Raw genomic sequence first — 16,370 nt, 5'->3', positions numbered from 1 at the left:
AGTGCTTTCTAAAGAGGGAACTCAGATTCGCCAATTGTCAAACTAGTATTGACCCCATTTTCATTGGAAAATGATGTTATCATGTGATGCAAGTGCTAGTGGAGTAACTTAGAATGATGGGACAAAAACCTATAAGGACACTCAATTCTGCACCTTTTTCTGATCAACTCACTCTCTTTAGTCTCACTTTAGCTTCATAACTTCTGAAACTTTATTTTTTAGGTGATGAACAAAAGGGTACAAAACTGTGCAACATCTCAATATGGGCAAGGAGACTTGAGCCTTCAAATTTCTCTTAACTGCAACTGAGTTACTTTCATTTTGATTTGGTTGAATGTTGGAACCTCTACAGTGAAAACAAGAACGTTCCATCTCTCACACAAGTTCAACCGTCAACTATTTATCTACCCTTCACGTCATGTAAACATCTATAATTATATCTACCAATATTGTTTTTTGATAAAGATGTTGGGGTAGTTAATTTTTCTTTTCTATCTGTTGTTTATTCTTTTCTTCTCCATTAATTTTTACCTCACTAAAAAAAACTTATATTTTTTTAAGTTTCATATAATATATTATAAATATTTAAAATATGTATATTATTATGTTTTCACGCCAATTAATAATAATAGCAATAATTATATGATAAGAAAAAGTATATTAAAATCCGGTTAATAATTATTTTTGACCGAACAAATTATATGCAGAAGGAATGTCAAATTTTTATCTTCAAGGAATATTATCTATTTTGTTTATTTTGTGATTAAAAAAATATAAACAAATGTTCATCACCTTTTGTATTTTAATATAGAATGACTAAATTGATTTCGTCTCGTCTGGCAAGAACGACAATAATCATTAAATGTAATTTTATAACTATTTCTATAACATTTGATCTTGTAGCTTTCGTTTTCTCAATTTAAGCATCATTCACTTTTAAAACGAAAAGTTAATTGGAAAGAATAATTCCATACTTTTATTATAATTTATTACAAAATATATTTCTTGAAACATTATTCTTGTAGACCAGTAAAAGCATATATTTAGCTTAAAACCATCCTTCACCTGTCACATTTTTCTTAGAATCAATTATAACAATATAATTGATTATTGAATTTGTATATTTTCTCACCAGTAATCCAAACAAACGTACATTCCAAATGCAAAAAGGAAATGTAATTAAACTAAAAATACCATCCTGGCCTCAATTTCAAGAGTTATATAACAACATTACTCCGTGATTGTCTCGAGTCCCAGGACCCGTCCTACTCCTCAAGATGAGCTGCAATAAAAAAATTGTCAATATGTCAGCATATAAAGCATTCAAACGGGGCGAAATGGCACCCGTGAGCTTATCATTTATCTGTTCACCTAAAATTAAAATAAGCAAATAAAGTAAATCAATGCCATGAACTTATACAGCATTACAGAGGTAGAAATGGAAGACAGACAGAACTGGATTTCTTTGTGTTAAAGGACAGCCGAAAAAGCCATATTAAATAGAAATGTAAGCCATATTAAATAGAAATGTTCAGGTCAACGCCATAAAAGAATAACGTTTCTGCTAAATCGTCACAATTCAAAGAAATTATAGATTAGTGAGTTTAACGATACACAAAAAATAGGTATTGCAAGAGTACTTCTGCATTGTTTCAGTAGAAGTTGATCTTAAAAAGCAGCACAAAAACACAATACAGGAATTTTACCACCTTTGAAACTACCAGTCTATGTGTGGCATATCTTTCCTTATCTTATATACCAAGAAAAACCCAATCACTTGCCACTTAAGTCTGCAACAGTTAATTTTAGAAGTCATACCAATTATCAATTTAATGAACAATGCTTAACAAAAATATAAACCCCATAAAAATTATGTCCTTATTGTAAAGGTGAAATCCAATATGTGGTTTTCAACAATATTAATTTTCTTTAGAAATGAAACAGAGCGAGACACAGTTAAGAGAGGCTAAAATTTAGTCCTCATCCAAAATTCTATTCATCATATTACCAAACCATCTTTCACTACACCAATACTAACTTTATCATTAGAACCTCCACTTTTATTTCAGATTGATCTCAACAATGCAAACCAATAAATTAACAATGCAGATATTACACAGGCAGGTATGATATGAGTAATAAGTTTTGTACTCTATAACAGAATGCAACAATTAGTAGAAAAAACAGCACAATGGTTCAAGATGCAAATATCGGTAGAAAATTTGTATGAAATAGTCCAGTGTGCTTGGGTTTTCAATGTCAAGGGAAAACACAATAAATTCGATAGATTAACATCTTCCCCCAATAATATGTTAATTTAACATTTTTAATGAAGTTCCCAAATTTTTTCACTAAAACAGGAGACCCAGTTCACAAAATACACCAGTGAGTTGCAGAAACTGTTAATGTAAATTGAAAGTAGACTATGAATGTACCAGGCGAGGAAGATCGAGAAGTCAAAGCTCGAGCTTGAGTTCTTCTTTCTCGCCACTGAGAAAATGAAGAACATAAGGGGTGACTCGAATAACAACAACCCATGCGCCGAACATGGCAACGTGAGATTTCAGCTGCTTCAGTGCTGCAGCTTTGTCTGGCTTCCGCATGAACATCCCTGGAAACATGATGCCTTTTCCAATCTGATCAAACTTAAACCCTAATTCTCAATCTTCTATTCTCTTCTCTTCTGATTAGGGTTTCTCTATTGCGAATTCTCTGTTCAAGGTTTTTCCGCTTTTACTAACCAATAGCTCTATTGGTTCAATGGGTATATACAGCCCATTCAATGGGCCCATTGGGCCATTCAACCCTTTTCTTTTTAATTGTAATTGGTATTTTAGTTTGTACAAGATAAATTTTAAATTCTGTGCAACTATTTTTTTTAATTGGAAGATTAGGAAAATCATTTTCAAATCACGAGGGACTAAGAAATACATTTTAAATTCAGGACCAAACAAGATTTGAGTTCAATTTGAGCCTAAAACATCTACTGAAATCTGTGTAATAGAAACCAACATACTCTATTAATCAGGTTTAAAATGTTCATAACATTATTAATGATTATTATTATTATAAATTATTAGAAACTAAAATAAAAGATTAAATTTATTAAAATATTTTTCATAAACAGAAGATATGGTTAGTTTGTTTCACTCTTATTCAACTCTTATATTCCATTACAGTATTCATTATTGTTTTCTTTTAAAGTATTGAAAATTTACAATCCATAATTTTATTAATTTTAACAATGTGTATATAATAAAATACTATTTGAAAATATAATTTTCTCAACGAAATTATATTATCAAATATTATTTAGTATGTAATTGTTTACTAGTATGATAAGTAATAAATAAGACTATATCTTTGTTGGTAAAATCTACATGTATATTTTATTTTTCTTGAACTAAATAAATTTATCATAGGAGATAAAATTTTGCCTCTAGTTATGCAATATGACTTTATATTTTAACTCGATATTGAAATTTGAATTTTTTAAAAAAGTTAAATTACAGAGTATAAGTAATTTGTTAAATTATAAATTTGATTTAATGTTTATACTTAAAATGGGGAAGCCTTTGGTTTTTCTGCATAAATTTGGGCGAATAAAAGAGTGAAAAATTGATATTCTAACTCTCATGGTCAGCTGATACAGTGAGAAAATGATAAATTCGTAAAATTTTATCCTTTATTTGATTTGTAACTTATATTAGAAGCAATGCATATCTTTAAATAAGAAATGTTTCAGCAAGGCTTAATTTATCATACAATATGTCTGACAAAATTTATTGTGTCCTCCTTCAACAAATATACATTATATTATTCCAGTTTTATAAATTAATAATGTTTCGATATTATTAAAATTAGTCCAAGAATACTTCTCTAATTTACTATATTATCCCATTAGTTTATTTTGTTTTATAAAATTTACTATAATTTTACTTATTTTTCTAATTTGGTGGGATCCACATAACATTAACGAAATTTAGTAATCGATTGCAGTGGGATGAGAAAAGATGGAAGTGTTGGTGGTTGATAGCACTGCTTGATAACCATATGGTGTCCGAGAGGAGAGTGTATTGTATCCTGCTTCGCACATACAGAACGTAGAAGTGGGGGAATCCATTAAGCACTCATGACAGGGCAAATTGATGACGTGTAAAGAAAGGAAAGTGAGAGGATAGCGTAGAAGAGTGGGGAGAAGCACAGGAGAAGAAAACCGTTGGCCTCAACTTCACCAAATTACACGTGTCTCCATGGAGCAGAGCAGCCACGACCATAGTCGCAAGTGAGTTAGTGAGTGCGCGAAAAAGGCAAAACGAAGATAAAAATATTAAAAAAGAAAAAGAAAAAAAAACAGCAGCACAGAAGCACGGTCAACGTTTGTATGTGGTGTTTGCATTAAACCCAATTGCACAGTTTTCTCTTTCACTCTATTTTCAACAACTAAAACCCTATTCTTCTCTTCTTCTTCTTCCATTTTCATCACCATCGCTATGATGCCTCCTTCTCAGCCACCCCATTGGGCCCCATCACCATCTCCGTCTGCATCTCCGACCCCAACGCCCACACCAATACTCAACAAATCATTCCTACCACCGCCGTCCAATACGCCGGCAGTTGACTTCAGCCCCCCACTCATAGCAATGGTCGTTGTAGTCGCCGCCGCCTTTCTCGTCGTAACCTACTCTCGTCTCATCGCGCGCCACCTCAGGCCTCCTATCCACCGCCTCCTACACCGCTTCCGCCGCCGGCGATTCCCCCCGTCTTCCGTTGGCGACCTCGAGTCCTTACCCTACGAGTCTCCCTTTGACGGTCCCCGCGTATTCTCTCCATACGGTTTAGACGAAACGGTGATTAAAACGATACCGTTTTCGCTGTACACCGCGAAATACGACGCTCGTTTCGAAGAGTCTCGCAACGACTGCGCCGTTTGCTTGCTGGAATTCGAAGACGAAGACTACGTGAGAACGCTTCCCGTTTGTTCACACACGTTCCACGTGGACTGCATCGACGCGTGGCTTCGCTCGCACGCTAACTGCCCTCTCTGCCGCGCAGGTGTCCTCTGCGCCGATTCGCCTTTCACTCCTATGATGGCCGCAAGAATCCGACCGAGCCTCGACGACGACACAATTCTTCACCGCATCAGCTTAGACCCTCTCATCGACCCCCCACCGCCTGTGGCAATATCGTCCGTGCCGGAGATAACACCCTGCATCGACGAGCAATCTCCGAGGAGGAACCAGAACCACGCGAACGTCAACTCAGAAGATTGTTTTAGGGATTTTCTGCTGAAGAGATCTTATTCGTTTGGATTTGAACGGAGTGTCGCGTCGGAGAGGATGGTGATGGAAGCCACCACTGCGTCGCCATGGCGATACCGAAGAGGGAGTAATAGTTTCTGGAGCAAGAGGCCTTCGCCGTTTGGTTCTTTGGGGAAACCAAGGGTGTTTTCGTTTCGGTATTACAGAGGGATGAAATCACCGTTCTTCAGGCGGAGGGGATTCTTCCCGCTGTCGGAGTCCAGCGTGAGGTACGGCGGCGGCGGGAGCTCGTCGCGGCGGAGCAAGTCGATTGCAAGCCCAATGTTTCTTCGGTCGTCGGGTCTGGCAGCGGCGGCTTTCTCGTCGAGCCGGCTGAGGTGCGGGGATCCCGAGGCGCTGCTGTCGCCCGAGAGATTTAACCGGAGGTGATGCAAGGAAGGTAAAAACAAAGGTTGGAGATTTTGTCGAGAAGTGAAAATGGGCGGCAAGAGGACACGTGGCGGAAGTTGATTGGTGGATGGGGGTGGAAGTTCAATCGGAGATGGGTGGAGAGTGGCGGTGTGGGTCAGGTCAAGGAGGAATTAAATGGAGGTGGTCGCATGAGGTTTAATTTAATGAGACGGTCTGGCAATTTGTAGAGAGTCATTAATGGATGGTAGGAAGAGCATTAATGGGAGAGAGAGAAGTAAGACATTTGATGGTGATAAGGGAGAAGAAGAAAGAGTGGTTTTCTCTCTCCCTATATTTATAAATCTATTATTCTCTGTGCCTATGCTCAGACAGTGTGGTGGGGAGAGAGGGTTTTAAAAGAGGAAGGTCATAAATGAGCAGAGGATTGGATAGAGGTTGGGGAATGGCATGCAGTACTACTATTATTACTACTACTTCTTCTACTCATTTACCAGCTGAATAGGGTTTTGGCAAATGCCTTCTCTTGCACTTTCTTTATGGCACCGACTGAATCCCCCATGTGAATCCATTGAAGATGATGCAAAACACACATTAATATGAGTTATGGTCTGACCTAGCTCACTCTGTATAGGTTTATGCCCACAGAAGCAAGGCATTTATTGTCGCATTGGGTATGCTGACAAGCAACATTGCTCCATTCGTTTTAGTTTTAGTGCGTGACTCTGCTGTGAATTCTTTCATCGTCAGATAATTAATGCCATTTATAAGATTTTGAATTTGGAATCTTTTGTGATCAATGCTCTTTCAACTTTTTTATTTTTCAACTCATGGGGGAATTCGCCAACATATACTACATACTCACCTTTTTCTCCAAAACCAAATACCCTGCTGCTTTCTTCCTGTAAATATTGTCTTTCTACCAAAACAACAAACACTTTTTACTTCCCTCTTACTGCCTTAAACACCCTCCTAATCTATATATGTAAATTTGATATTTGCTGTAAATTTCTCTGTTTACCAGATTTTTCATCCAGTATCTCAGAGTGTGTGATCTCCATGAATCCATTATTTTCTTCTTTTGACAAAGTAGATCTAAAGACATACACTATAGTCCACCTTTGGCATTTTGGGAACCAACACTGGTAGTAGCATTCTTTTTTATGTCTTTTCCTTTGACCCATAATTAGCAATACTTGTTAACCTCTGTAGCTATCATGAACAGACAACACAGTTACTGTTAACTTCACAATCTGTCTTCAAGCCCAAACCAACTCTTCCGTGAGCTGAAACTGTACAATCCGGCCCAGTAGATTTCAACTTGGTCCAATCACTCACAGCATACGTGGCCCCGAAAAGGATATGTAATTCATCTGAGACATGCGTTGACACCAAGTTAAGAGGTTGTATTATCATAATTCTGTAATATATGTCTGTAGTGGTCACATGCAGTATTAATGTTGCAGAAAACATTAAAGCTAGCGCAAGAAGTTAGGTGTGGATTTTATTCTGTATAATTTAGATCATCTCACTTGAACGCTCAAATATTCAATTATTTTATACCGACTCGGCCTAATCTGCATTAATCTGTTTTTAGTATGAGCAAAAATGTTTGTTCTGCTATGTAGTATTGGAAAGTTTGACAATTGACATAGATGTTTGATAAAGGGTCCACAACATCATGTGCTTGGCAATAATGAATATACTATGAAGTTAAAAGCATAGGTTTAGATTTCAAGAAAATGCATGCATTCCTATCTAATGTACGTGAAGGTAGGCCAGTGTCCACTTTCTCACAAGCTCAAATTCAGAGACAAATATATCTTCTGATTATTGAAAATTTAGGTTACATTAATTTTATATGTTATGTTTTAAATTAGAATAATAATAATAATTAAAGTAATAACTAATAATAAATTATCAAAATTGTGTATATATATTAATTTAAATTATTATTAAATATTTTTTATAATGATTACATGTAATTAATGTGTTAAGTTTGAAATAGATAAATAAATAATTTTGTATAAAAAGAGTCATCGTATATTATCTATAATAAATAATTAAACTTTTATTTCTAATAAATGATTTAATTTTTCAAATAAGAATAGCATATCAGAATGCATAGTGTGATGTGACGTTAAAAACAACCGTAGCTATATTCCTTCTTTATACTATATTCTTTCTCTTCGATGTATTTCAGATGCAAATATAATTTATAATTGGTTAAAAAATATGTAGGATTACAAAATAATGTGTAATGAACTTGTTTTATCAGTCTAAACTATTTAATTAAATTTGGGTTGATTATTTTGGTCATCACGTTTCTATAAAATAAATTATATTTTCAAAATTGTAATTTTATATAATTTGTAATTAAAATGATTCTAATTTTGAAATAGGACAGAATGAAATCAATAATACATTATGAATGAATTTTATAACATTATATTTTTACTTAGAGTATTAAATATGATTATATTTATTTTATTTGACAACATTTCATGTTTTTAGATAGAGTTGATTTGGGAATATCCAGTCCCATTTCATATTCTGTGAATTTAACTCTATTATACTGTTTAATGCAAATTTAGCGTTGAGTTTAATTTATGGTGAGAAAAAAATAACTAAAATCTTAATTATTCAATAGTTATACACTTTTGCAATTTAAGAAAAGTATTAAAATTAAATTTAAATATACTTTTGAAAAAAAAAAGTGAAAAAATACATAAGTAAAAATAAAAATTATAATTAATATTCTTTAACTATAAGTATAAGGAAAATTTTATTTGAAAATAACTTTTAATAATTATTAAAGTTTCAGTGGGCATATTATTAAAAAAATCAGAACACAGTTAGTATATATTATTCATTCATTATTATATAAAGAAATTTTTTAGATATATAGATTAACTTTTACTAATTAAGTTATAATATTCTAAGAAAAGTATAATTAAATGCAGCAGATTAAAATATAGTTATATCCAGCAATTAGAAGAGCATGATTCTGGAACAAATTTCAATTCTTTTGTTTCTAAGTACCATTTCAATTATTGAAAAGTTTACAAAGTGATCGAAACCCTAAATTTAGGGAAAGTTGTAAAATTTTGATGTAATTTACTCATACATGGTATACACAAAGTATCAATACTGTGTTTTTTTAGCAACTTCTCTTAATCAGTAACTCACCAAGCACTAACCAGTGTTACGTAATTATGTTAAAAACGCTGCATCAAAACCCACTAATTAAGTATTCTTCTACTTTTGGTTTTCTTGACAAAAGCTGATAGCAGAAGAAAACTGTAAAGTTGTGTAAATGAGAGATAAAGGAAAGGCATGAGCTTTGCACCAAACTTTGACGGCCAAAATAAATGCAGAAGAAAACACTAAACCCCGTTTCTTTAAAATGTAATGTTGAAATTTATTGCTTCAGCCTTCAGCTCAACCAACTCTTTTAAGGCCATGATCTGTTGTTAAATTCATCTACCATTTTCTCATACCATTCTTTCAGAGGCTTTTGGAGAAGAAAACAGCACCATTTTTTAGCAAGTATATCTTCTGTGCATAATAATGGCTGAGTTGTACACTGTGAAGGTGGAGGAGGCAAGGTTGGAAACTGATGAAAAACCTTCAGCAGGTCCTGTCTACAGGTGCATCTATGCCAGAGATGGTTTGATGGAGCTGCCTTCTCATTTTGAATCTCCATCGGACTTCTTCAGGTCACTTTCACTTTCTTTTTCAACTTTTCCTTTCTATAAACAAAAGGGTTGTCAAAGTTACAAAATTTATGCATAAAGTCTGTGTTTTGATGAAAATTATTGTTTCTAAGATTCAGCTGAAGCTATGTTCTTTCTTCATGTAAAAAAAATGACAAATTAAAAAGCTTTAAACTTCAAAATGGCCCATGCAGGTCTCGAACCTGCGACCTTCGCGTTATTAGCACGACGCTCTAACCAACTGAGCTAATAGGCCAGTTGATATATTGTTTATACTTTAGTATATTGAATCCATTACAAAACAGCGTACACTCTGCTGAGGATTTTCACAAGTGGTAGTGAGTTGTATTTGTGGTGGGGTTTGAGGATTCATTCTTAGTTTCGATGGATTCATGTGCAGGGACACGACCAAGAGGTGTCCCAGCAACCCTATGCTGGGTCGGCGTCAAAAAACGGATTTGAAGGTACCAACTTTAATGTGGTTTTGTTTCTTCTATCATTTTCTGTCAATTTCAGTTTAGTCTTAAGTTGGCACATGCCAACTTTTTGTAGCATAGCTCCTTCTGTGTTATTTATATTGAAAAAACTTAAATGCTTATAGGTAACACAGCATCAATGTTCTTCTGAGTATAAATAGAATTTTAATTTGCATAATTAAAAATTCTATTCAATATTAATGCATATTAGTGAGATAAAACTCGAACTAGTGCTAACTAGAAGTTTTTTTTTTTGTCCTGGGAGCTAAATTGATAATGAACATACAAGTAAATGACACTGCTAAATTTTTTGAGGCATAGCTTAATAAAATTAAAAAAAGAAATTGTTGCATTGGGTCAATTGTGCAATTATTGGTTTGATTTTGCAGGCTGGTCCCTATGAATGGATGACATATCAGGAGGCTTATGATGCTTCCATTCGAATTGGTTCAGCCATGAAGAGCCGTGGTGTCAATCCTGTAATCAATCTTGCTTTTTTTAAGATACTATTTATGGAGAAAAATATATTTGCAATTCATCTAACTCTGTGCTTTTATTCCACAAGGGAGACCGATGTGGCATATATGGGTCTAACTGCCCTGAATGGATCCTTGCAATGGAGGTATGACACTGAATTTGGAGGAGAAATTGCACTTAAGCAGTTATCATATTACCTTAATCACAACCACGGACAAAACTAAAATGAGTAGTTATTTTATTCATGAGAAATGCTAAAAGCACATTCTTTCCAGTTAGAGAAGTGCACTTATTATATTTAGGGATGTACACTGGAAATTCATTCAACTATTAAAGATTTGAGTTTGTAAAGCATGTTCTGCTAGCATTTGTCTCTTTTTCCTAGCTATAATTTGGCAACTAAAAAGTTCACTGACCTTGTTTGTATTATTGTTCTTCACTTAACATCACAAGAGTTGATTATTCCAATGGGACTCGAGTGGCTTGATTCAAATTTGCTGTTTGCAGGCTTGCAATAGCTACGCAGTAACATATGTTCCATTATATGACACCCTGGGTTTGTGTTTTGTTCCTTTTTCAAATCATTCTCAATGTGTTTGCTTTTATTTGTTCAAACCAAAGAAAAACTCAAGAGTTTATCATGTGCCTTTTGTGCTCATGTTGTCGTCCAGCTAGAATGTATCTTTAAGTTTACGTCTAACAGGTCCCAATGCTGTGGAGTTTATCATAAACCATGCTGAAGTTTCGATGGCATTTGTACAGGATAGCAAGATTCCTTCTGTAAGTTCCATCATATTCTTGGTGCACACATCTTCTATTGTTTCCTTGGATGAAATTTTATTTTAGTCAGATGCACACACCTTCAACATATAATTGTTTCAGTTAAGGATCAACTAGTTTTCTAATAAATCGTAGGATGAGAAAGTAGTTTGCAGTTTTTAAAATGAGTTATATAAATTTACTTTCTAATATTTCTGTTACTTGCTTAAAGCAGTAGTAATCATATATTCTATTCTAAGCTGACAGAATGTTGCACATACTGCTAGCGCTTTTAACATTTCTATTTAGTGTAGTTCTTGTTATATTTTAAGTTATCCATAAGTGTCTTGAAGATAATTAGCTTATTATGTCCTTGTCCTTTTACCCTATTCCTATTAAAGCAAAACCGTTTCCACAGGTTTTGTCATGCCTTGGTCGCTGTTCAAATCTTAAAAGTAAGTCAATTGTGTCTATTTTGTTCCTGTTACTGGTAGTTGGAGGGTTTTTCATCTTTTAATGGTAACAAGCCTCTTTAATTTACTGGTGTAGCTATTGTGTGTTTCGGTAATGTTCTAACTGGACAAAAGAAGGAAGCTGAGGAGCTTGGCGTATCTTGCTTCTCGTGGGAAGAGTTTCTTAAGTTGGTAAGAACCTGAGGAACCTGATTCTTAATTTCATGTTGATGTTTATAATTGAGAGCAATAACCATTTCAATTGAGTAACTGGAGAAATATATTTTAATATTTAATTGTGTATGTCATCTTTCCAGGGAGATCTGGATTCAGACATACCACTGAAAAAGAAGACTGACATATGCACAATCATGTATACAAGTGGAACAACGGGTGAACCCAAAGGCGTCATTATTAAGAATGAGGCTTTCATGGCTCAAGTGTTGTCTATTGACCAAATGCTTGAATTAACTGACAAAGCGGTATGATAATAACTTTTCTCACTGATTTCATTTTATATTTTTTCAAGTCAGTAAAAAATCTGCCACCCCACCCTGTCAGAAAAACTTTTGTTAGTTGTCATTTTTGTTTTCTGTTTATTTGTTTACAATTGAGTGAGAAAAGTAATGCCTGTTCTTGAATTATGCTAGAGAAAGTAAAGCTCATGTAATGTGTTAGTTATATTCTAGTATAAGCTGATGAATGATGAAGAAAAACACTTGTTTATCCTCTTTATATATTGATATGTGCTCACAAAACAGATGAATTATGTATTATTGATAGGGGACAGAAGACGATGTGTACTTCTCTTTCCTTCCTCTTGCTCATGTATATGACCAGATAATGGAGACCTATTGGGTTTATAGGGGTTCTTCAATTGGATTTTGGCAAGGAGTAAGTTCCTTTTATTAAGTTGTGGCTCATTGAATCTCTAATGTTGTCTCACTGGATTTCTTTTTTCATGTCAAATCTTGCAGGATGTCAGGTTCTTAATGGAAGATGTTCAGGTGCTGAAACCAACAATATTTTGTGGTGTCCCTAGAATTTATGACCGTGTTTATGCTAGTAAGACTATAATATTCTCGTACTATTGCTCTTATCTTGGTGTGGGATATAATGTTCTAAGTACTGAATTTAAGCTCTGTGTGCTCTTGTAATTACCATCTAAAATGTTCATTAAGTACTACTGACTATAAGTTTTGCACTTGAAGGCATCAAAAGCAAAATTTCATCTACAGGAGCACTGCGAAGTACATTGTTTCAATATGCATATAGCTAGTATGTACTACAATCATACCTACCCCTTTAAACTTCTACTCTTCTATCATAATTCAACCTAATGCATATTCTACTGACAGCAAGTTGGGATATATGGAGAAGGGTCTTCCCCAAGACAAAGCAGCACCTTTGTTTGATAAGCTTGTGTTTGATAAGGTATGTCATTTTATTCTGTGTCTCTTATTCATAAATTCATTTGAAAATTGAAATATTGGTTTTATGGTAGATAAAACAAGCATTAGGTGGACGCGTTCGTCTTCTGTTATCGGGAGCTGCTCCTTTGGCCAGGCACGTGGAGGAGTTTTTCAGGGTCACTTTTGGAGCTACTATGCTGCAAGGATATGGTAGTTGAATCTTTTGCTAAAACGTACTGGTGGATTGTTTTACGCCATTTTAGTGACAACTGTTCAATACAATATTTTAAGAAATGGTTCAGTTATGTTAATCTGTTGCACAATTTTGGCATGTTTTCACTTTTTTGGTTCTTAAATGCATTCTATAGCAGTTTTCACATGTTAATCCTAATCAATTTGTTTATTTGTGTGTATGTCATTCAATTATGCCATGCTTATTATCATTTTGATGTGACAGGTCTTACTGAAAGTTGTGGTGGGTGTCTCACTGCAATAAGCAATGTGTTTTCTATGATGGGAACAATTGGAGTCCCTACAACGACCATTGAGGCCAGGCTTGAATCTGTGCCAGAGATGGGCTATGATGCACTCTCCACTGAAGCCCGTGGAGAAATTTGCCTGAGAGGGAATACCTTGTTCTCTGGTTACCACAAGCGTCAAGATCTTACTGAAGAAGTTCTGGTTGATGGTTGGTTTCATACAGGTAATTGCTCATGTTTTGGTGGATTAAACATTGGTTTAAAATGTCAATGAAGAGTTCCCTTTCTCCAAACTTCTGTAGGATTCTCCATTTAAGGATTTAGTGTTTAGTTGTTTAGATTAGACACCACTCAGAGTCATGTAAACTGCTACTAGATAGAATGACACACATACAATCAAAAGAGTTTTATGTTATGAAATTAACAATTTCCCAATATGCTGTGTGAAATCTTGTGTTGAAATGGTCAAGGGGGTTTACATTGAAAATTGAGCAATATAAAAGGATCTTCATAAAATAATTAGTTCAACAATTGTTATTAAATTTGAAATCCCAGTGAAGAAGGAACACAGGAGATAAAGTTGAGGAGTTTTGTCACGAACTTCTGACATTCTCCCTCTTTGATTTTATTTCCTTGCATACTGATTGTAGTTGTTAATTTCCCCCTAAATGCCAATTGTTTTGGAATATTTGGAAAATCATTACAGGTGACATTGGAGAATGGCAGCCAAATGGAGCCATGAAAATTATTGACAGAAAAAAGAATATCTTTAAATTGTCTCAAGGAGAATATGTTGCTGTGGAGAATATTGAAAACAAGTATTTACAGTGCCCCCTTATAACATCGGTATGCTTCTGCTTCAATGATAGAACATTCAGTAAATTTATAGCTACATGAATTATGTAGGATGCCTAGTTTTGATGGGAAAGTGGACTTACAAATTCCTCAATTCTCAAATATATGTGTAATTCTTTTTATTCTACATGCAGATTTGGGTCTATGGAAACAGTTTTGAATCTTTTTTGGTGGCAGTGGTGGTCCCTGAAAGAAAGGCCCTTGAGGATTGGGCAGTGAAGAATAATTATACAGATGATTTTAAATCTTTATATGAAAATCCGAAGGCAAGAAAATACATTTTGGATGAGCTCAACAGCACTGGTCAGAAACACCAAGTATGTGCCTTGAAAACCGAATTCCATGAATTTAGTTTCGAGTAAACTCGAACTAGTCCTTGAGATTAGAGGGTCATGAAATACTTTGTTCATTTCTAGCTTTTCAAAGTGTCATTCACTTTAATTTTTTTCCCTTTGATTTCAGTGTTGGTTTGCACTAAAAAAGGACTAAAAATAGAATGCCTAATAATACAAGGCTTTTGAAATCATGGGGATTAACTTACTGAACCCAAATAATCTCAAGGAATAAGCTTACTCGTTTAGTCGTGGTGTTATACTGTATTTTGATCTTGCTGGTTTAATTTGACGTTGTTGATATTCTCTCAGCTTAGAGGTTTTGAAATGCTAAAAGCAGTTCACCTTGAACCAATTCCCTTTGACATGGAGAGAGATCTGATAACTCCAACATTCAAGTTGAAGAGACCGCAGTTGCTCAAGCACTACAAGGTTTGTTTCATGTTCTGTGATCAATATTACTTGTTTCCTTAACTTCTCCAATCAGTAAGTACGGTTTATGGTTTGCCAAAATGTGCACCACATTTGGCTAAATAAAATCTCACTCTTGGGCAACATCAATTACAGGATTGTATTGATCAACTATACAAGGAAGCAAAGGCATAGATGACCCGATCGATATTATATGCAATTATGATGATTTGGACAGTTTCCACATAAACCATTTTGCTATTTTTTGTACACTTTGGTTCATTCATTAGTGAAGTGAATAGCTGCAAACAAAACCTTATATTAGTAACAACTAAGCATATCCACTATCCATTCATTCTTAAGAAGATTACAAATGATCATTTGAAATTCCGATAGATTTGATATTTCGTGGCTTTGGAACTTCTGCTTCTTCTTTGTTTCATTATTTCATTTTTGTTTCATTATTTCATTTTGGGTCTAGTAGTGTCTTCTTTTACAATGAAAAAAAAACTGTTCGCCTGAACTAAACTAAAACTTAATTCAGACAATAATCAATAATAATAAGATATTAATTTTATTAAGATTTCTTTAATATTTTTCATATTTATCGTTCATCATCATTCTCATCATTAGATTTAAATATGTTATACGATGAGACAAATAGAACTTTACCCTATGCAGTTTTACAATAAAAATCTCATTAACTAGGACCCTTACTTAAACTATCTTTCTGGAAATAAATAAATTAAGCAATTAAAGTAATGACTATTTACCCGTTGTCCCTGGTTTTCATCAATTAACTTAGGTACATTTCAAAAAGAATAAATATAAAAATTTAACTCCGAGAAAGAAAACTTGTATACTTAGATTTTTGGGATGTACATATATAAGAATGAAAAACCTAGATTATACAATCTTACATTATCACTTAATTACCTAAAATTTTATAAACAAAACGTTCCCTTAAAATTTAATAAGATATATTTATTTTTTACAGTGATAAGTTTTGTCATGCAAATTATTGGATTAATATTTTAAGGTGCGCATTTTTCCAAAGTAAAGAACAAAAGAAATTAAATAATTAGAGAAAAGAGATAGAAAAGGCATGATGATGGTACAATCCAAGTCAGAGTGTGCGAGAGAAAAAAACTCATCAAGCAGAGGTAACTAGCAGATAAGCAGTTTCAGGTAGTTAACTAAACTGCAAATATAAAAGGTTTAGGATTTTTAAATTGAACTACTACAATTCAGATTTTGTTTTTAATTTTTCTAATAGTATAGACAATCTATAGTTCAGTCCAAAGTTAATTTTTCCTAATCCTACTCTCGTGT

At 34.0% G+C, this 16,370-nt stretch overlaps 3 protein-coding genes and 1 non-coding gene across 4 annotated transcripts; 2 read left to right on the top strand and 2 right to left on the bottom strand.

The window, feature by feature from the left end:
- Window positions 1–953: 953 nt before the first annotated feature.
- On the bottom strand, window positions 954–2,750 carry LOC108339843 (mitochondrial import receptor subunit TOM6 homolog). Its single transcript, XM_017577060.2, has 2 exons — window positions 2,436–2,750; window positions 954–1,282 (listed from the first exon to the last, which is right to left on the bottom strand). Exon 1 carries the CDS (start codon window positions 2,619–2,621, stop codon window positions 2,457–2,459), a length of 165 nt encoding a protein of 54 aa, XP_017432549.1. The 5' UTR covers window positions 2,622–2,750; the 3' UTR covers window positions 954–1,282; window positions 2,436–2,456.
- Window positions 2,751–4,300: 1,550 nt separating this feature from the next.
- Window positions 4,301–6,439, top strand: LOC108338803 (RING-H2 finger protein ATL65). Its single transcript, XM_017575833.2, has one exon. It carries the CDS (start codon window positions 4,494–4,496, stop codon window positions 5,688–5,690), a length of 1,197 nt encoding a protein of 398 aa, XP_017431322.1. The 5' UTR covers window positions 4,301–4,493; the 3' UTR covers window positions 5,691–6,439.
- Window positions 6,440–8,965: 2,526 nt separating this feature from the next.
- LOC108340833 (probable CoA ligase CCL6) lies at window positions 8,966–15,433 on the top strand. Its single transcript, XM_017578434.2, has 20 exons — window positions 8,966–9,077; window positions 9,181–9,388; window positions 9,786–9,849; window positions 10,251–10,340; window positions 10,427–10,483; window positions 10,846–10,894; window positions 11,042–11,118; window positions 11,516–11,552; window positions 11,647–11,741; window positions 11,867–12,031; window positions 12,333–12,443; window positions 12,527–12,614; window positions 12,761–12,827; window positions 12,908–12,983; window positions 13,054–13,171; window positions 13,419–13,664; window positions 14,147–14,286; window positions 14,430–14,612; window positions 14,940–15,059; window positions 15,195–15,433. The coding sequence occupies exons 2-20, from the start codon at window positions 9,240–9,242 to the stop codon at window positions 15,231–15,233; spliced, it is 1,971 nt and encodes a 656-aa protein (XP_017433923.1). The 5' UTR covers window positions 8,966–9,077; window positions 9,181–9,239; the 3' UTR covers window positions 15,234–15,433.
- Window positions 9,568–9,641, bottom strand: TRNAI-AAU (transfer RNA isoleucine (anticodon AAU)). The gene has a single exon. It is a non-coding gene; the product is annotated as a tRNA-Ile (tRNA).
- Window positions 15,434–16,370: the final 937 nt, after the last annotated feature.

Source organism: Vigna angularis, chromosome 5 (genome assembly GCF_016808095.1).
Source record: "Vigna angularis cultivar LongXiaoDou No.4 chromosome 5, ASM1680809v1, whole genome shotgun sequence".
Taxonomy (NCBI): domain Eukaryota; kingdom Viridiplantae; phylum Streptophyta; class Magnoliopsida; order Fabales; family Fabaceae; genus Vigna; species Vigna angularis.
This window is presented reverse-complemented; position numbering and strand designations above follow the sequence as displayed.